The 21,010-nt window shown below is 42.6% G+C and overlaps 1 protein-coding gene and 1 long non-coding RNA gene across 2 annotated transcripts in view; both read right to left on the bottom strand.

The window, feature by feature from the left end:
- LOC144687449 (uncharacterized) overlaps window positions 1-21,010 on the bottom strand; it is a 182,155-nt gene that overhangs the window by 134,939 nt on the left and 26,206 nt on the right. The gene's annotated exons all lie outside the window — the stretch shown is intronic.
- The window catches only part of LOC144687447 (solute carrier organic anion transporter family member 1C1-like), a 56,486-nt gene that overhangs the window by 10,408 nt on the left and 25,068 nt on the right, over window positions 1-21,010 (bottom strand). Inside the window, exons 10-15 of the mRNA XM_078553603.1 lie at window positions 19,609-19,615; window positions 18,229-18,393; window positions 13,691-13,886; window positions 12,081-12,246; window positions 9,504-9,682; window positions 901-965 (exon numbers count right to left, since the gene is read on the bottom strand). Coding sequence (XP_078409729.1) covers window positions 901-965; window positions 9,504-9,682; window positions 12,081-12,246; window positions 13,691-13,886; window positions 18,229-18,393; window positions 19,609-19,615 — 778 coding nt within the window. The remainder of the gene's footprint in view (window positions 1-900; window positions 966-9,503; window positions 9,683-12,080; window positions 12,247-13,690; window positions 13,887-18,228; window positions 18,394-19,608; window positions 19,616-21,010) is intronic.

Here is a 21,010-nt window from a genome sequence, read left to right as displayed (position 1 = left end):
CACTCATCATTGTCTGTTCGGAGGTGTTTAGGACATCCTGTGTACTGTGGCATTGAAATATCAGTGAAGTGATGAAGGAGCTTAAACCAGACTCTGTTCACTGCAATGATACTGAATACATAAGCTACTATATATTCTGACAGCCAGTTGGTGAAGGAGATGACCAGATGATCTTTACTCGGTTTTAGGTTTATTCACAAAGTGAAACATCACAAATGCATAGCTCCTAACTCTACAACCCAGCACCTTTGTAAACAAGAGTCTCTTTATACTCTTTTGAAGTATAAAAATCAAATAAACAAATTAACTAATGAGCAACTCCTTAAAGTAGCTGTAACTAAAACAAAAACTTTACCTGAAACTTATCAAATTAAATTAAAATGTCATTACCAGGGCTGATGATACACTCCATATAAATGCAAGCTGTCATTGATCTATACTAAGTTAGCCTGTTTAAGTGAGTAAACCAGACTAGCTCAGCCTTTAGGCCATTCTGGGAAGAAGATCTCCTTTAGTTGTTTTGTATTACTGGCATCAGAAATGACAAAATCTTTCAAAACTCCATGAGCGCTGGGACAATTGGAGCTTTCAAGACTGATATTGATACATGTTTATAGACGTATGGAGCTAAAATTGGTAAATGGAATTTGAGGGATAAATCAGCCATGATCTAATTGAATAGTGGAGCAGGTTTGAGGAGCTGAATGGCCTTTTGTTCCTATGTTGCCATTCCCCCAGTTGCTATTTCCAGCAAAATCTTAAAGAGTTAATGGAAATAAGATGAGGGGAAATTGCCTCATTATATTTATGATTCCACTCTACACAGCAATGCCTCCCCATCGTTCCAGGTATTGGGACAAACTTTTCTGATTCATCAAAAAGGAAAATGTAGTGACTCACCAAGTGTTCTTCCTAACAAGGTGTGTATACCTATTGCAAGTGATTTCAGTTCCGGCTCATTGCACCTAATGATAAAAGAGAAAAACATTATAAATATAATTGTATATATACACACACACAAAGTTGCACTCTGTAGGGCAAAGGTGGAGGATGGGTGGGCTGAATGTCGGAGCATTGTTTATGCACCATTCTAAAGAGGCTTCATCCTGCTTAATCTGGGATAACAAATATATTAATATTGGTGAATTACGACACTAAGCTATAGATTGATTGTAAAAAGAAAATTCCACCAATAACAACTGACTGGAGATGGGGAAGATAGTACAAGGCTCAAACCTCTAGTTATTAAAAAGAACATTCTGCAATAAATAAGTTCGACACAACATCCAGATGACACTCTCTTTCGTGATTCCCACAGGCAAAGTGTTAGTAGTAGATACAGAGGAAGTAATTTTACCAAGCAGGGTTCCTATAATGGAAACTCTGAAGAGTCATACGGACTCGAAACGTTAACTGTTTTTTCCTCTCCACAGTTTCTGTTAGACCTGCTGAGTTTTTCTAGCATCTTCTGTTTTTGTTTCAGATTTCCAGCATCTGCAGTATTTTGCTTTTATCTCCTATAATGGAGCCTTGTTAGATGGGAACATGGCTCACTGAGTTGACTCTGCACTATTACAGCACTAGGTCTAATGACCTCCGTCTGATCGAGGAGCAAAATCTCACAAAATTCTTTTTAGAATATAAATCGTGACCATCAGGAGCTGCTACAAGATGAATTTAAATAGTGTAAGGATCAAAGTTCACAATGGACAGCCTTAATAATAGAACATTTATCAAATTGAAATTCATGGGCTCTTTCAAGCTCCTTGCTTTTATTTTTGCAAACCAGTGAGTCAGGTGAACATTTAATACCGTGACTCAATATAAACAGAAACTTAAACTATCTTTTTTCAATTTGTCATCAGGCACTGCATACATTCCAGAGGGTAAGTACAGTACCACTAGTGTGGGCTGTCTGAAATGATTAGGTTTACAGCCATATTATTGAGTGACAGATCACGCCAAGTGCCCTCTACAATGGATGTGATCGTTCTGAACAATGAAGAAATATGAAATTAACAATTTCATCGGAACTATTGATGTAATCTGGCCTCTTGCAGATAGCAAGGCAGGCAGAAGTCAGAAAACAAAATCAAAATTTTATTTCAGGCGGAAAAGAAATCTCGTGGGGACAAACAGTTGAGAGAGTGCAATTTGTAGAACCAAGGAATAGCAGGGCCAAAACAAGGAAAAGTGAAGAGGGCACGGTAGCCACCATTATTCAGTGTTCTCGTTGTGTTGGGAAAAGGCTGCATTAGTCTGAAGAATGCCCTGCCAAAAATGCAGAGTGTCATTCCTGCGAGGTGAGAGGCCATTTTAAAATTGATATGCTGCAGCAATAACCTCCTAACACCAAAATTAATAGAGAAACAACTATGATCATCCAACAAGTTGAAGAAGAAATAGATAATGAAATGCCATTCTTGGGAGAAATTACAGGATCAAATGGGAACTATTGGGGTGCAGATATTATGATCAATGGACACAAAAACTTTAAATTAGACACTGGAGCAGGAGCTTCAATTCTTTCAGATACAACTGTGGCTAAAGCAAGACTTCCTCCAGCCATCAAACATAAAACTCCACAGTTCAGGAGCCGTTCAGCTGAAGGTCAAGGAGCAGTTGACTGCAAAACTCTGGTACAAAGGAAGAAAAATTTTGTATGTGATCCGCAACCAAAAATGTTCACTGTTAAGTCAAAAATCTTGCACAGATCTACAACTCATCCATCAAGTTGATGAATTGGGCAGCCCAGAAAAAAGTCAACAGAATTCAGGACAAAATTCCCAAAACTATTCACTAGTCGTGAGAAGATAAACTAGTACTCTGAGATGGGAGCAGCAAAACTTAGTCGAATCTAGTGAAAACCTTGAGAAAACCAGGCAGAAGATTTCGCATGAACAGGTGAAGGAACTAAAGTCCATTACATGGGAGAGCAGCTTGCATCAAGCAAGAAAGCCATAGACAAATATGTCCAAGGCAAACAACAGACAAACAGCAGATGCATTGTCACACATTCCTGTTGAGAAGCCAGAACAGGAGGACATAAATTTCAGAGAGGATGTAGAGTCATATACCTCATTGACAACAAAAACCCTACCAGCAACAACAAAGAGAATGAATTAAATCCAACAAACCATGAAGCAGGTGAAGAATGTGCTTAAATGAGAAAATGCTACAAAAATGGATGCCCAGAATATGTTTCAAATGATCTCATCATGAAACAATACTTCGAGCAAAGAAGACATCTTAGTGTCGTGCATAACTTGCTAATTTATAATGAAAGGTTGGTCATACCCAAAATCCTTAGACTGAAGATCCTTCAGAGAATACACCAGGGACATCTAGGCATTACAAACTCGAGTTGCGCTCGAGTGCAAAGTTCAGTCTGGTAGCCAGGGATCTCAAAATCATTAGAGGAAATGATTTTGAGCTGCATCACCAGTGTAATCCATTGCCAAGAGTAAAAAGTACTGCTGACGGTATCCTCATTCCCATCCAGACATGGAAACGTCTCGGCATAGATCGTTGAACTCAAGGGGAAGACATTCCTCATTGTTGTTGACTATTACTCCAGATGGATCAAGGTTAAACCGCTCATGGTACAACAGAAGCAGCCATTAATTCATTTAAAGGGATGTTTGCCACACACAGCATTCCCAATTTTATCATTTCAGACAATGGGCCACAATTCGCGAATGAAGGTTTCAAGAAATTTACAGAAGACTATGGATTTATCCACACAACTTGTTCACCCAGATACCCACAAACAAATGGAAAGGCTGAAAGAGGTGTAAGAACGGTAAAAACTTTGTTGAAAAGAATGATGAGACCAACTTAGCAATGTTGAGCTGCCATTCCACACCACTTCAGAATGATTTAGTTCCGCCAGAACTTTTGATGGGAAGGGGACTACGGAACCAACCTCCTGTTCTTCTACATACACTGATAACATGCCTAAAAACACTGATATAGAGTGTGTAATGGAGAAGGAGGATGAGTATCGTGAAAATCAAACCAAAGACAACAATCAACGCCATAGAGTGATTGCTTCACAAGAACACTAACCAAGTGACTTAGTCTGGATCAGAGACCAGAATCGAGAAGGTCAAGTACTGGAAGCTACACAAAATCTGAGATATTATCCTGTTGAGACTGAAAATTGGGTAGTGAGAAGAAATAGAAGTGCACTTACATCTACAAGACAACCACCATTAATGGAATGGATTAACTAGCCATATGATCAGGAAGGTAACCTGATCAGAGAACCAATAGTCTCTGATTATTCACATACTATCCACAGAGTTTGAGGGAGAACATGGAGAACTTGAATCCCATACAATGCCCGAGGGAGCTGAGAACAAGGTCGGGGCGATTGGTGAAACCACTACAACTTTTATCTCTGTGAACCAGAGATGAAGACAGAGATTTCGGGAGAGATGTAGGGTAACACAAATAATGTGTGTGAGTGTCAGAGACTTGGTTGGGGTGGTGGGGGGGGGGGTGAGAGAGATGTATTATAAAAGGTTAAAGTTAGTCAAAAGTTAGTCACAGATGCAAGGTGAGCTCATCAGGGCTGTCCTCACTGCATCACGTCATCAACCTCAACGGATCTTGCGGCAATGAGGACCTTCTGAGCGCGCCTGTGTCTGGCCAGTGCAATGGCCTCATCGCCAGCATCCTCGCCTTCAAGGGCCTCATCACCTTCATCCCCTTCGACGTCCCTCATCAGAGGAGACGGGCTGCTCTTCCATCTCCTCCTCAGCCAGGACCCACCCCGTTTGCAATGCCAGGTTGTGGAGAAGGCAGCAAGCTATGATGATGCACTACACCCTCTGGGGACTGGATCACAGTGCTCCAGCAGACCTGCTGAGGCACCGGAATCTCATTTTCAAAATGCCTATCGTTTGCTCCACCAAAGTCTGGGTCACAGCATGAACCTCATTATACTGCTGCTCTGCTGCAGTCTGAGGCCGCCGCACAGGCGTCATCAGCCACGTCCTCTATGGGTAGGCCTTGCCCCCAAGGAGCCAACCCTGCAGCCTCTGTGGACCCTGGAAGACATCAGGGATCTGAGACCTGCTAAGGTTATAGGGGTTGTGGACATTCCCTGGGAATCGTGCGCAGACCTGTAGGATGCATTTGCAGTGGTCGCAGACCAGCTGAACATTCAGCAAGTGAAGGCTCTTGTGGTTGACATGGTTGACTACTTGTTACCATGGAGATCTAAGCGCCACGTGAGTACAGTCAATGGCACCCTTCATTTCTGGAAAACCAGAGATCTGTACAAATCCTAGCACTCTTGCTTCCTGGCTTTCCTGATCCTGAGCGAAATGCACAAGTTCTGTCCCTTCGTGAAGATGGTGTCCGTGACCTCCTGGATACACTTGTGCGTGGAGGTTTGTGAGACCCCACACAAGTTACCTGTGGAGCCCTGGAAGGAGCCACTGGCATAAAAATTGAGCGCCGCAGTCACTTTCGCAGCCACTGGCAGTGAATACTCTCCATGTCTTTGTGGTGCCAAATCCTGCATCAGGTGGCATATGTGACCAACCAGTTCCCCAGATGTGCGCAGTCTTCAGTGACGCTGGTTCTCAGTCATCTGCAGGAATGACAGGTGCCATCTATAGACCATGGGCCTAGCGAGGCGCCTACAAGCGACGGCTCTCTGTGGATCATCAACTGCATGCGCAGCAGGCCCAGCCGCCCCTTCATCTTGAGGGAGGTACTTCTCCCTTTGCCAAGCCAGGTGCCTCCACCGCACTGTTGTTCTTCTCTGCTCTCAGTAAGCCACTGCTAAATCACGAGGCTCCATGATCCTGATGTTCTCCTCCTGCAGGATCAAAGAGAGAGACACATGGGTTAGCATATGTGCCCTAAGAACCTCTCTTGGTTAAGTCTGAAGGCCCCTTCACACATGCAGGAGAGTGCTGGCCACCACTTGGGTGGCCAGTGTGTAGTGTGCTTCATGGCTGTCCAAAACCCCACCCACCTCCGCCCCACTCCACTTGACCGATTGGCGGCAGCTTCAGCCATTGGACTGCCTGCTGTAATCTCAGCTCAGGCACAGGCATTCTCCTAACCCGCACTGCAAGGCTGCACAGTTGGCTTGAACCATAATGAATACTGGCCCAAACTTTAATAAGGACATTGCAAGCGGCTCTGAGCACCTCCACCAGTGACTGCGCCATGGCCACCTTTCACAATAACTTGCCCAGTCAGCCAATTGCTCTGCTGGCCCCTCAAACACAACATTAATTTGCAGTCAGTGTCCAAGGGGTGAAAAGTTCTGGAGCATTTGGTGGCACTTTTATGCTTTTGTGTGGCTTGAGTGGGCAGGAAAGCTTCAGGGGCCCGACTCCGAGTGTGTCAATGGAGCTGCTGCTGAACGGTCCCAGCTGTGGAAGAATGCTCACTTTTGGCAAGCTTTTCCAAGTGCGTGGCCGCTTCCCTCACCCCCACTCCACCATCACCCACCCATCCACCTCCCCCGCGACGGCATAAAACCAATTTTTGGCCTTCTCACCATATTGTCCACTCATGTCCACCATGATGCCCACCGCCAATGGGACCAGATGATTCTGCCCATAGTCTACATCATCAGTGTAGTGAGATCACATGACAGAGCATGGAGAGAGATAGTTCTATGTAGAGCCTAAGTCCTATTATACATAGTTAGTATCATGTTCAATAAAAGGTAGAGTTTACCAACAGCCTTGCTTCAAGCAGTATCTATAAGTCAAGATCATGAACAACACCATCTAAAACCCACAATGATGATAACAGAGTTTTGGCCTGAGGGCAGTCATTTTAACAAGAGCTCAGAGTTGGGGTTAGGAATATTGAGAAATGCATACATTTTTAATATTGTAAGCACATGCTCCTAGCAGCAGTCTTTCTGCAATGTACAGCTGAATCTGGGTGGGTGTGGCACTCATTGGAATGTGGGATTAGCTCTGACTGTCAACAGACTGAGATACTCCAGGATTAGTGGTCATTTTTGCGAGGGACAATCCCTCTTTTGGCATGCAGCACAACACAAAACGAGTTCACTACTGAACCATTAGGCCATAGTAGCCTTGAGGTTTCAGGTTCCAAAACCCAATGGCAAATTGTGAAATGAAAACCATGAAGTTTGGCCATTTTGGGGGTGGGGAGTGGTGGGGGGGGAGGTGAAATGCAGCTGTAGAAAATGATGAAGAACTGCCAGGTTTGTATAAAACTCAACTGGTGGTCAGGGAAAGACACCTGCAACCTCGATCCATGGTCTCACTCGGGTACGGACAATTATTGCTGCCTCTGTAGTGCCAATGACATCTCAAGTAGCAATAAAACATTTAGCAAACTCAGATTTAGTTTATAGATTGTGTTGTAATCAGCCACAAGTGACTTGTTATCCAGGTAAACATATCCAGTCCTCAACAATTAGAGGGAGTGTATTGGACTTAATGTGATTATTCTGTGGATAGTATAAGTACAATATCAATGAAAGACAGTGTCAGCAAACTGTATAGGTTCCAGCTCCATGGTGTCCATCCTAAAGAGGAGAGGGACACGGTAAAAGCAAAATACTCCGGATGCTGGAAATCTGAAATAAAAACAGAAAATGCTGGAAAACTCAGCAGGTCTAACAGCATCTGTGGAGGGAGAAACAGAGATAATGTTGAGAGTCTGTATGACTCTTCTTCAGCTCTGAAGAGTCATACAGACTCGAAATGTTAACTCCGTTTCTCTGTCAAGGGACCTGGTACTTTGGCAAATGGAAATAAAACACAGTGACATCTTGCACACCCAGAAACCTTAACATATAACAACATTCAGGCATAATTTCACTATGTTCCCCGTACAAACAGTGCCAGTGTAACACTGAATCACTCATCTCATCTTCTGTATAGTTAATGGTACAAACATTAAATGATAATTAAACATTTCAATTTTCCTGAAATTAGTGGAGCTTTTAAAACAGTAAAAAGAGAGGGGATTAAGAAATTAAAGGTATAAGAGCAGAAACTGATGGAAACGCTCAACCGGTCAGGCAGCATTTTCGGAGAGAGCAACAGAGTTAGCTTTTCAGGTCAATGACCATTCATCAGGACCTACTGATGACCAGTCATCAAATTAATCTCCATTTCACTCTCTCCACAGATGCTGCCTGACCTGCTGAGTATTTCTGTTTCCATTTCAGATTTCCATCATCTGTATTATTTTGACTAACTAAGATGATCACACTTTAAAAAAGGTGTAAAGGACTCATTAAATTGTTTGAAATAACTGGGGTCTTTAATACCTTAATACTATTCAGCATGGTGGTAGTGCCACACAACACCATGGAGGGTATCCTCAATGTTAAGACGGGACTTCATCTCCACAAGGACTGTGCGGTGGTCATTCCTACTGATACTGTTATGGACAGATGCATCTGCGGCAGGAAGGTTGGAGAGGATGAGGTCAAGTAAGTTTTTCCCTCTTGTTGGTTCCCTCACCTGTCTAGCAGCTATGTCTTTTAGGACTTGGCCAGCTTGGTCAGAAGTGTGGTACTGAGCCACTCTTGGTGATGGACATTGAAGTCCCCCACCCAGAGTACATTTTGTGCCCTTGCCACCCTCAGTGCTTCCTCCAAGTGGTATTCAACATGGAGGAGCACTGATTCATCAGCTGAGGTATATGGTAATCAGCAGGAGGTTTTCTTGCTCATGTTTGACCTGATGCTATGAGACTTCATGGGGTCCGGCGTTGATGTTGAGGACTCACAGGGCAACTCCTCCCGACTGTAAACCACCTCTGCTGGGTCTGTCCTGATGGTGGGACAGGACATACCCAGGGATGGTAAAGGTGGTGTCTGGTGTAAGGTATGTTTCCCTGAGTATGACTATATCAGGCTGTTGCTTGACTACTCTGTGAGACAGCTCTCCCAATTTTGGCACAAGATGTCAATGAGGAGGACTTTGTAGGGTTGACAGGGCTGAGCTTTCCATTGTCGTTTCCAGTGCCTAGGTCCGTCCAGTTCCTTGTAGACTTTTTAGCGGATTAATACAACTGAGTGGCTTGCTAGGCCATTTCAGAGGACAGTTCCTCTGTTCTCCATTTCAGAGGAAACTTAAGTGTCAACCACATTGCTGTGCGTCTGGAGTTATATGTAGGCCAGACCAGTTAAGGACAGCAGATTTCCTTCCCTTTCAAAACCAGATGAGTTTTGCACCAATCGACTTTGCAGACTTTTAATGAATTCAAATTTCACATTCTGCCATGGTGGGATTTGAAACCTAGTCCGCAGAGCATCACCCTGGGTCTCCGGATTACTAGTCCACTGACAATACCACTACACCACCGCCTCCCATTGTAAGCAGTGCTTTTGTAATTGACTCCTATGGTGATGGCAAATTATTAGTATTTGTTAACCAGTAGAGATGGCTGTCTGCCTTAATCATGGCCAGTATAATTTGTGAGAAATATACCTGAGTCTGGAGAAGGAAGGGCTTGTTTAAGTCAAAGAGAAATTTTACCTGAGTAATATCATGAAACCAGGAACTGCTCCAAAGCAATAACTGAAAGAGGCGAACACGGTGACCGCCATGAAGTAAATGAAAACATTTCCACAATCACCTGTTCTTGGACACTGCCCCAGAAGAGCTGAGGAATTTCCCGCTGTAAAGGCAGAAATGCAGCTACAGTCGTGGAACACCTGTGCAAAGAAAAAAGATGACAGAGCCCCAAAGAATCAGTCCGGATTCACAAGGAGATCACAGCGTTTCTATCTGTTGTAAAATGTTTCAGGAATTAAAGGAGAAGCCTCCTTCAAAAAAACCTGGGGTGGGTGGAAAACATGGAAATATTTTCTGTCTACATTGACATTTGTCAGGTCCAATAAATTGGGAATTCTTTTACCTTTGTGCAATGGTGTAATGAATTTACAGCCCCTTTCACTTTGCTCCCCACTTTTATTTCCATTGAGGTCAGGAAAGTGAGCTCCTGCTTCATTATCACTCTATTGCGCAAAAATCCAAAATCACCCCACTGTAATTAAATTAGTAGCTTCCTAACAACAAGCAAGATGAAGGTGTTAATCATCACACGAGATCAGTTGGGTAAACAAATCCTGTTCCCAAATGCAGTGCATATAGTCAAACCTTTCTTGAACAAACATGATCTCCTGTACCTACACCCATTTTAATCCTCGCCCTATGAACAAATGGTGGCGACTAACACTTAACAGGTTAGCGGATATCCTCTGATATTGTTCAGAGATCATAAAATTACAAGCGGATAAACTAGAAGGATTTGGATTGTGGTTTGATAGAGATCTGTTCAATTAGTGAAGTAAATGTTTTTTGATTATTTGTTTTCCCGGAATCAATAATACATTGTCTTTTGCAGATAAGTAAAATGAAAATATATTTGTTCTCCTTGCATGCCAAGAGTTACATCAATGAGTATATTGCTTCCTATAATTCGAGGGGGTAGAGCAGGGTGCTGGGAAAATGGGAATTAATTCATCTGCTGTTCAAGTTAAAAGGGAATTTGTGGGAGGGGATCTTGTGCTCTGTGAAAAGGCAATTAAATACCAAACGTCCAGACCAAGTTATCAGGCTAAACTAACAGGACAGATTTACTTAGAGAAATAATAGAGCAAAGTAGCACAGGTAACATATTGAAATGGTATAGTACTCCCAGGAAGTGAGTTGTATATTTAAATATTATGATGAGACTGCTTGACTCATACCGTACTTACTTTAAACATTTAACCTTGGCTGGCTGGATCTCTCCGGCTTGGAAAACCAGCAACTAAAGCGGGATGAGGAACCTGCCTGTAAAAACTGCTAAATGCCTTTACAGCACAGCTTGTGGGTCAGGAGGAGCAGTAGCGCTGCGCCCAACCCAGGCCTACTTCATTTCCTTCTCGCAGGTTTCCTGCTCAAAAGAGCAGGTTAATACAGGGGCAGTGTGAAGGAAGCAGGTTCCGGGGGATGGAAGCAGGCAGGGAGGGAGGGGGTAACTAACACCTCTTATTTTAATTGCCCCCGCCAAGTGTCGACCAGGCGCAGTCAGTTTAAATTGGGCTCATGTCTCTGTACATTGGCTTTGAATTTACCACACTTCAAGAGCAGGCCGTGCCCTCTGGTTTCACTATTTTATACAAGGTTAAAAAGCTGGGTGCAGCCTCTGAATGCTAGGAACATCAATCATATCACCTATCAACCTTCTCTTTACTGGTGATGCGGTGTTCAACTGTTTGGTGTTTGATTATGTGTGTCTGTTGACTACTTACTGTGTGATTAGTTAAGCCTGGGTGTGGTGACTGAGAAAGAGAAACTAAACTGTAGGCAGCAGCTGGAAGCATGAGAGCTGACATTGAAGCACTGAATAAAAAACCTGTTCAGCCATATAACCTGGAGAGTATCATCTCTGCATATCTCTTGTGCGAAAACACAACAGGCGCCAATTTTCCCCATTTATATAATTGGTCCTCAACTCAATTCCCTCCCTCCCCTCATTTATTTTGGGTTCAGTTATATTTGAACTGTTTATTGTGAATACAATGTTAAGCATCAAGTACTAGTTTTCAAATTTGGAGGATGGTTTTGTACCTTATTATGGTTCCTTGTACCATTAGCATTCATTTTAATATCACATTACACAATTAGTTAGCACATGGCTCCTTCAGAACCTGCTGGAAATACTTTGGTTAAATCAACACAGATTACAGCGTGATATGGTAGAATGGCATAGAATAGATAGAAGCAAGCTGTCTTCAATAGTCAACGTGACAAGAGCAAGGGGCCGTAGACATTAGATTAAATGGAGGAGGTTGAGAACAGATGGTAGCAGAGATTTCTTCACAAAGAGAGTCAGGAGGAATTCAATTGCAGGATTCGTGGTTGAGACAAAAACCGTCAATATTCAAGATTAGAGGGGACAAGTGGTCGACGGAGGGACTGTTGGAAGGGATATGGGAGCAGGGCAGATAAATGTGATTAGAACTATTTACCAATGTGTTTGGGGTGTAACTGCCAACATGACTGGTTTGTCCAAATGGCCTGTTCCTGTTTTATAATATGGAAATGGAAATCAAAGTCTCTTACTGTATTTTTTCCTGTTCCAGTAGATGTTTTACAACCAGCGAGACAGGGTGAAACATATGTGACCCCAGTTCCAGCGCAAACAGGCTCCCACTTCGTTCCTGGGCAAAAGCAGCCAGCGTTACAATTGTGGTACAGGGCACTTCCCTCATAGGAGACCTGTGAGGTGCTAGGAAATGACAAAAAGAGTTCATAAAATCATATGGTAGATAAGGTTCATCGTGCCTGTGCTGGCTCTTTGAAAGAGCTATCCAATTAGTCTCAATCCCCACTCACTCTTTCCCCTTAACCTTGCAAATTGTTTCCCTTCAAGTATTTGTCTAATTATCTTTTGAAAGCGCCTACTGAATTCATTTTCACCACCTTTTCAGACCGTAATAACTCAGTGATAGAAAATGTCTGCTCATCGCCCCCTCTGGCTCTTTTGCCAATTTACATTAAAACTGTGTCCCCTGATTCCTGACTTTCCTGCCATTGGAAGAAGTTTCTCCCAATTTATTCCATCAAAACCCATGAATTTTCAGAAGGTTGTAGCGAGAGTTGACTTGAATTGCTTTATTTCCTAACCATCTTCAACAGTGGTCAACATGCACAAAACAAGTGATACCACAGGTGAAGGAGACACAGATAAAGTACACAACAAAGAAACATTAGGAAGGGGGAAAAAGGGATACACAGCACAGAGATATTAGGGTAGATTTTCTTCTTTGAGTCCCTTGAAGTGCCTGACCCTTGGGCATACTGTGCCTATTAAAGGAAAGTTGTGTGCCATTTTCCTGTCCTGGATTACAGTACTTGCATAGCCCAAGGTGTTGACTCAGCCCCTGGTGGAGACCTTCCACTACGAACCTTAGACTGGTGGGTTGCAAGGCGCCAGCATTGGAAACTGCGATATCATGAAGACCCCGAGGCTGTGAAGATCATTCTTGGTGATGGTGGGAAGGGTGGGTGAGTGGGAGATGGGAAATGAAGTGAGAAAATAAATAGATTTGCTGGTTCTTCACTCTTCAGACTTGGATTCCTGCAGAATCTCCAAGTCGAGTTGGTTGTGGGGGGTTGGGGGGTGGTGTGCGGTGGGCAGGAGGTGGGTGGGTTGAGGTGGGGTGGGGGGGGATTGGGGGGCTGTGGTGATGTGTCTGTTGTAAAACCCTCTGCTCAAAGGCCAAGAAATCCCTCTCCTGCCTACTGCAAACTCAATCCCACTGAACATATCTGATGAGGGCCTGGGATAAGGAAGAGAAGATGGGAGGTAACAAGTCTCTCTCTCATTTTCCGCTTCACACTACCTGGAAACAGAGTATGTCCCAGTCATAACAATGAGGAAAATCTTTCGATTTGGAAAATTTGCCACCGGTTACCATGGTAACAGTGCCAGCGGACATCTTGGAAAAGGCCAGGATCAGATGCAAGTAGAGAAAGGAGATGCAAATGATCATTTTAGGGATCCTGTCTCAGCAGGGATCCCAATCAAATGGAGAATTATCAACAGACCATACAATGCATAATATTGCCAAAATAATGAATTGATTCCTCTGCCAACATCTCTCTTTTTTAAGAGTGGCACCCAAAGGGATTCTGAATGATTGATATCGTCCAGTAAAATAACAACTTACCCCTCATAGGAGATGGTTAAACCAGCCACACGAGAGTTTTCACAGCCCATTCCAAAATAAGAAAGTGATAATAACCAGCCCAAGATGCTGCATCCAATGGACAACTTCGCTGCTTGAACAATACTTAACTTGAACTTTTTCATCACAAACCCTCCCAAGAAAAATCCAACGCACACTGCAGGGATATTTATGAGGCCTGGAGGAGCAAAGACAGTGAATTATCAAGTCACTTCAGATTAAAATGAGTAAAATATAGAATCTTACACTATAGAAGCAGGTCATTTGACCCATTGTGCTTGTGCCGGCCCAGTGAAGGAGTTATCCAATTCATCTCACTGTCTGCCCATTCTTTCCCCACAGCCCCGCAAATTCCTTCCTTCAAGTATTTCTCCTATTCCCTTTTGAAAGTGGCCATTGAATCCATTGCCATCAGTCTTTCAGGCAGCACATTCCAGATCATGACAACTCCCCCTTTTAAAAAAGAATTTCCTCGTCTCCCTCTATGGGTATTTTGTCAGCATGTCAAGATTACTTATTCCTTTCTCAGCAGAACCTTCACATCACATAGCTCCTAGAAGCTGGAATACGGCCTGACCTTGGTTTATTCTGAAACCATAACCTGCTTCAGAAGCGGCTGCTATACAGACTCCCCCATGTGTGACCCTGACATCAATCAGGAATCAACAGCTTCGGGAGAAATAGCTAAACTCACGTGTTTGTGTTATCCAAGCAGAACGCAACCAAACTAAAGGAAATGACTTCTCTTCAGCCGAGTGTTATTCTCAGCCCAGATTACAGTCCATGAAACCTAAGAGTCACTGGGCTACAGGCGAGAGTAACATTTATTGAAAATACTTTATACACTGTAATATGGTGCATATGTCTCACATGCTAGGCTTTCCTCTTTCTTCTGCAGCCTCTGTGGGTAGAACTACTTTGCTATTTGGATGGGACAAAAGGAATACAAAATATGGGCCCAGTTACCAGACATGTGGGGTACGGATACATGTGGATTCAATGGTTAGGCCCAAGTGACGAGTAAAAGTTATGGGTTGAAAGGCCTTTTATTCTCTCTACTACCCTATAGTTATGGAGGAATTTCTGCTGTGGAGTAAATTCAAGCAGTTCAGTTATTTTTAGCCTCTACAGCTAACTCTGTGTTGCTGATTACAAAATCCCTCTCTTTTCCTTTGTCTCATTGCTTTTCTCCATCTCAAATTCATTCGTGACTTCCTCAGTCTTTTAGCTCACTTTCCACTCTGTTCGCTCTCCATGGCTCATCGATCTTCTTATTGCCGCCTATTGCCTAACCTTTCTCACTCCACTTCCCGTACACCTCGCCTTTTCTCTGCCTTACTTCAGGGAGTGGAGCCCAGAAGCTGGCCCCATTCTTACACAGTATCTGCCGGCTGCCTTCAAACCCCAGCGTTTCCTCCCCAACGACCTATTCCTTCATTCTGCAATTCCTCCCTCACCCCTCCCCCAACTCGCTTCCCAGCCCAAGTCCCCTATAGCCCGTCCTGGCCTCATACTCCCAGCATCTTTCCCAAGCCTAATGAGGGATAATAAATTCATGAGGGCAAAATTTTTTTAAAATCCCTTGAATGATGCAAGCACCAGTATTCCTTACATCCTCAGACTTTTCCCTACATTTTTATACACCATATTTTTGCCTGCACATTTTCATTGGCCTTTTGACATTCCTATGGGTGATTGAGCATCCATAGGCTCAATTTCTCACATATATATCACTGCACTGTCACCTAGTGTCTAACACCGGTACTGTCATCAACTGGGACATGAATTCCTCTCATGTTATCAAGGTGTGCAAATGCATATAGATGGATGTATAGGAAAGCAAATGCTAAAATATCTTTACAGCCATTAAAGAATTAAAGGACAAACTCCAGAAGCCTATTTAAAAATGCATTTTCCTCAACATTACCATGTGCAAATAAGGGGAGATGCACTTTAAAATGTGCATTTTAGTGCGTAAAGGAGATGGATTACTTCAATATTCTTCTTTCCCTGACAGTCCTGGAGTGGTTCTCTCCATCGACAATGCATGTCAATATTAGCATTTCAAAAGAAAAAAATCACTTTTGGCCATTGACAAGCATGCAAGTTCCAAATGACATTCAGTACTGAAAAGGGTTGAGCTTGAGCAGATGACGATGAGCACTTTTTGCAGGGGGTTTGCAAGAGGCAAATTCAATCATTTAGCACCAGAAGTAGGACAGCAGAGCACAGCCTCAGTAAACAGGGTCTTGGGACCTTGAGTATAATTGTGTTATCCAACTGGTCAGGGTCAAGGTGGTACAGTGGCTGGTACTGGGGGATGAAGGAAAGCACGCCAATAGGTGGGGGCTGTTCTCTGTACGTGGAATGGGATGGCATTTTGTTGGGGCAGTGTACAGGCAGATCCACTGGGACACGATGTACCTGATATGAAATTGTTTCATGTTGACAGGTCCTAAAACCAAGAGGTTTTTCTTCAGATGGCTGTGCGTGCCTCAGATGAACGTCATTGCATGTCCCAATTTTAAACTCCAATAAATTAAAAAGGCACCAGAAATGGTTGTTTTTTTTTTCTTCGAAAGATCTCAGAAGCTTGAATGTTGGCCTAGGTTTTTGTGGAGACTCCTTGGTGTATCCAAAGCACCCGGATCCAGAAGTCGCGTCTCTATATCCGACCAATCCTATTTTTGCTGATAGGGAAATGGATGTGACCCTCTTGTAGGGGAAACCCAGTGTTGAGTTCAAACAGGCCCCATTTTTGCTAGAGCTAAAGCCTTATCCCACAGTGTGCGAGTTATGAATGTTTACAGTAAACATAAATGCTCATAAAGGGTGGATAAGGTCTGTGGAACTGTAAAGCTGTCAAATTATTTAAATAGCCTACCCTTTAAAAATTGAAAAACAAGCTGCCTGCCTGTGTCTGAGTTGAAAAATAAATGGTACTTTCAGTTTCAATCGCTGTTTGTTGACATAACACCAAATGCTATCATTATAGCATTATCACTGCTTAACTGCTTTCACAACCTATTATCATAGTGGTGGGCTGTAAGTTCACAGTTTGATTGCCAGCTCCAAGAGGTTATTACAGGATTAGCTGCCTCTAATGTGGGGCTCTGAATACAAATATTTGTTTTTATGTGGGATTAAGTACTGAGAGGATTTAAATATATTGAATGGGCTTCCATGAGTGCATTTTATAAATATAGGGAAGTGTGTAATAGATATTTAGAATTTTATTTAATTTCATCTTAGCATGACTTGAAGTCTGCCCATGGCGGATACTGGGTGAGTTAGCATGAAGGATGTAAAAGCAAAGACAGGTGGGCGGAGGTGCATAGGTTGGCATGAGTTGGCATGGGGAGTGGATGGGAGTGTCAGTGGGGTAGGAGGTGAGGTTTAGAGGGCCTAATATTTAACAAAATAACTGGAAGAAAGTCCCACAAAACTAAAGTGGGCCTTTTAAGCAGCCTGCCTTGGCAACCCCTGTGGCTGCCTCTGACCTTCAGCTTTCGAAACTTAGCTAAGCATTCATAGTGGGCTCACCTAGAAAACAAGCCCTGAGAAATGTAAACAATGAGATACATTGAAACTGAAAACACTTTTTCTAAGCTACACCAGGTGTCCTGTCAATCAAAGCAGAACAGGAGCAGATGGGTACTTTTTTTCCCCTTCTGAAAGTTGCTAAAGGTTTTTTCCCCCCATTTTAAAATGACTCTGGGCATCAACATCACTTCAGATTATTATACTAGAGATTCTAACCTCTTAGTTACACAATGCTGATCAATGTAACATTCAACTTACCTTCGCAGGACAGAGTCCTATAATCAATCGTTGCAGTAAAAGCACATCTAACTTATAATGTAAAATCTAACCATTGAAACTGAAAGAGCTTTTTTTGTATTTAAAAGCCTGTCAATAAAAGAATTCCAGGAACAGATGAAGGGGATTTAAACAGTCCACCCCTACAATGAAGCCAGCAAGGGCAGGAGTGCTGCACACAGGAGAGCTCCCTGCACCCTTATCTCGTGCTGGCAAAAACTGCTGGAAACGGGAATGGAGGCGGGAATCTGGGAATCTGACTCCTCCCACCATTTTTAAAGAGCTCCATACCCAACCCGATTTAGAGACAATGTCCTGGATTTTCACTGAGAATCAGTGTCAAGCTATAGGGGGCCCTATGGCATTTGTGCGAGAGCACTGATGGCATTTTGTCATGCAGACCTTGTCACTAAAGAAAGGAGGCTAGAAGAAGCCAGTCAGCTCTCCAAAGTGAGGAAAAGAAAATCAGGAATAGGGTTTTAACCCTAAATCTCTTTCTCAATCGCACCAGACAGAAGGCCACCATTTGGCCCACCATGACTATGCTGACAATTGTCTTCTGCTATTTGGTTTAGAGCAGTATAACTACTGGCTGGAGAACAAATCATGGATCTTGGCCACTAATGTTCCATGCCAGAATAAAAGGAAGGCAATGATTGGACATAGTTCTGCAGAGATACATAGACAATATAAGTACAAACCGATGATGAAGTTGGATCTGGATGCTGACTGTCCATAATGCTGCTCAATGAACTTGGGTTTAAAGGTCAACATGCCAATTAGAGAATTCATTTGTATGACCATTGACACCAAATACAAGACGTATATGTTGTTTGAAAACAGTACTTTCAATGATGAAAAAAAACCTGGAAAAGCAAGCATAAAAGCAATGTTATTTCAGATAGCTTGATGGGAAACTTAGTATGCTTGGATCAATTCTATGTAATTCAGCAAATAACTTCTTAAATTTTACAGCCAATTTCTACTTTTGCAATTTACTGCAATATCTCAAGGCCGATTTTAATGGACATTTGGGGGAAGATGTCCTGTGCTTCCTCTCCTATTTTGTGAGTGCCCATGTAATCAGCAATGGGCTATTCCTCACAGACTTGTTGTTAATAGGGAGGGGTGGGGGGGAATCAAGCAATAGGTTCTGCACACAGCCCCCATTTTCCTTTTTAAAACTAAAAGCTAAATATGGCTCTTAAAATTATACCACCAAACATCATTTTCTGTTTCAAGTAAGGAAATTCCTGCCTTTAAACATCAAAATCACGTCCTCAGTGTAGCAAGACTAAAACTAGACAAATCAATGGTTTTTGTAGGTATATAATCGAACCAATACTATGCATGTATGAACATATACACTCACTTTTAATGCAGGTGTTAATCCATTTAGTTTATAATCGTTCCCTGCTTTCGTATTCATTCTAGGTATTAAAGATATCAAGCGATATGGGGAGAGTGTGAGGAAATGGCATTGAAGTAGAAGATCAGCCATGATCTAGTGAAATGGTGGAGCAGGTTCGAGGGGCTGAATGACCTGCTCTTGCTCCTATGTTCCAATTGTGAGGGGACTAAGAGTTAACACTGTATATTTTTATTAAAATATATATAGATATCCTCATGGCTATTTCTAAAATTTAAAATACTGGACAAAGACCTTTAAAAATAACTGAATCTATGTCCGTTTGCGACCCACAAGCAGAAGAAGCTACCTGGCAGTATTAGGGAAGCTCGCACATCGTTATCTCTGGGGAGCCACTAATGGCCCCCTGTCAGCTGCACTGGCCAAATTCAAAGAAACCCAGGCTGGCCAACAGGAACCTGCTCATCTGCTAAGACAAAGGGGTCTGCAACCTTCCTTTCAATTCTTAATGGTTGAGACATTTAATAATCCCAGAAATCCAGACAAGGGATACACATCCCTTGTCAAAGACAATATGGAGTGGTGGGAGTCATGTGGCATGGGCCTCTGGCTTGTGAAACCAGTAATATTGCCTTGCTGAACTGAAAAGCTCAGTCTACATTTAACATTTGACCAGCAGGCCACACTGAAGGAGCTCTGACCAAAGTTGGACACCTGGCCTCATCTACCCTGCTTCTGCAAGAAGTTCTGTATTATTGCCTACAAGACTGATTCATTCCTGCATGTCTATCTCATTGTGTGAAGTCAACACCACTGGAAAGTGAATTAAACAGCATCAGCTTTCAAATACCGACCTCCATGAAGGAAAACCTCACTGGACTTTGATTCTGGACTCTGGAACTCATATGAACCAATATTAATTTTCTCTGCGGTCTCTGTACTGTAAATGCTTCTTTTCTCTATCCCTTTCTTTACTGTCTGAGTGTGGAGGTGATGTTGTGACCCTCCTCCCACGTTTTGAGTGTGTGCAAATAAACTAACCCTTTGAGTTCATCCTATCTCAAGTTTGCTGTGGGGTTATTACTAGAAAATTAGATCACACAAAAATCAAAGGGTTTGGAAATACACCACTGCTTATAAAGAAGGAAACAAAACAAAACACTTTTGTATATGGATGGATGGTGAGAGGAGAAATTAGCGCTGTTTAAATTAACCTCCCTCCTGTCCGTAGGATCATGTTCCTATGTTCCATGTCCCTTTGTCTGTAATATTTGTCCACATTGAATTGCATCTCACCTATGGGCCCAGTTATATGCTCTCATTCAAGTCATAGGAACATGCAAACTCTCAGCCCCTCAAGTTTGTTCCATAATTCAATCAGAGCATGGCTGATCTGTATTTAAAACTCTGTTTACCCACCTTAGATCCATATCCCTTGATACACTTGCCCAACAAAAATCTATCCATCTCAGTCTTGGAAATTCCAGGTGACCCAGCATTCACAGCCTTCTGGGAGAGAGTGTTCCACATTTTCACTACCTTTTTGGTTAAAAAGGGGTTTACCGATTTCACTTTGAAATGGTCTGGTTCTAATATAGTTTTTTTTGTACCTACCCTATTAAATCCTTTTGTAACTTTAAACACCTCTATTAGATCCCCCCCTCAAACTTTTCAACTCAAGAGAATACAAAGCAAGTTTATCCAACTTCCCTATCATTCTGGTAAATGCAAGCAGTGCTTTTCTCAGTCAATATATCCTTCCTGAGGTGAAGTGCCCGGATTTCTGCATTTTGAAATCCAGCTCCACCTAGAGATAAAGACGAACAAATTTGCCTTTTAGATCGCGTTTTGTACCTATCCACTAGTGTTTAGTGATCGGAGCACATAGACACACAAATCTTTCTGTTTTTCACTATTAGGAAAATATTCTGATACATTTTCCTTGGATCTAAAATGGATGACCTCACACTTCCTCACCTTGAACTCTACCTGGCACTATTATTCACATTTAATCTGCTTCAATCCTTTTGTAACTTCCGGTTTCCATCTACACAACTTACTGTACCTCCTAACTTTGTGTCATCTGCAAAACTGAATATATATCTCTCTAAGCA

The sequence above is a fragment of the Cetorhinus maximus genome, chromosome 12, assembly GCF_964194155.1.
Source record: "Cetorhinus maximus chromosome 12, sCetMax3.hap1.1, whole genome shotgun sequence".
Taxonomy (NCBI): Eukaryota; Metazoa; Chordata; class Chondrichthyes; order Lamniformes; family Cetorhinidae; genus Cetorhinus; species Cetorhinus maximus.
This window is presented reverse-complemented; position numbering and strand designations above follow the sequence as displayed.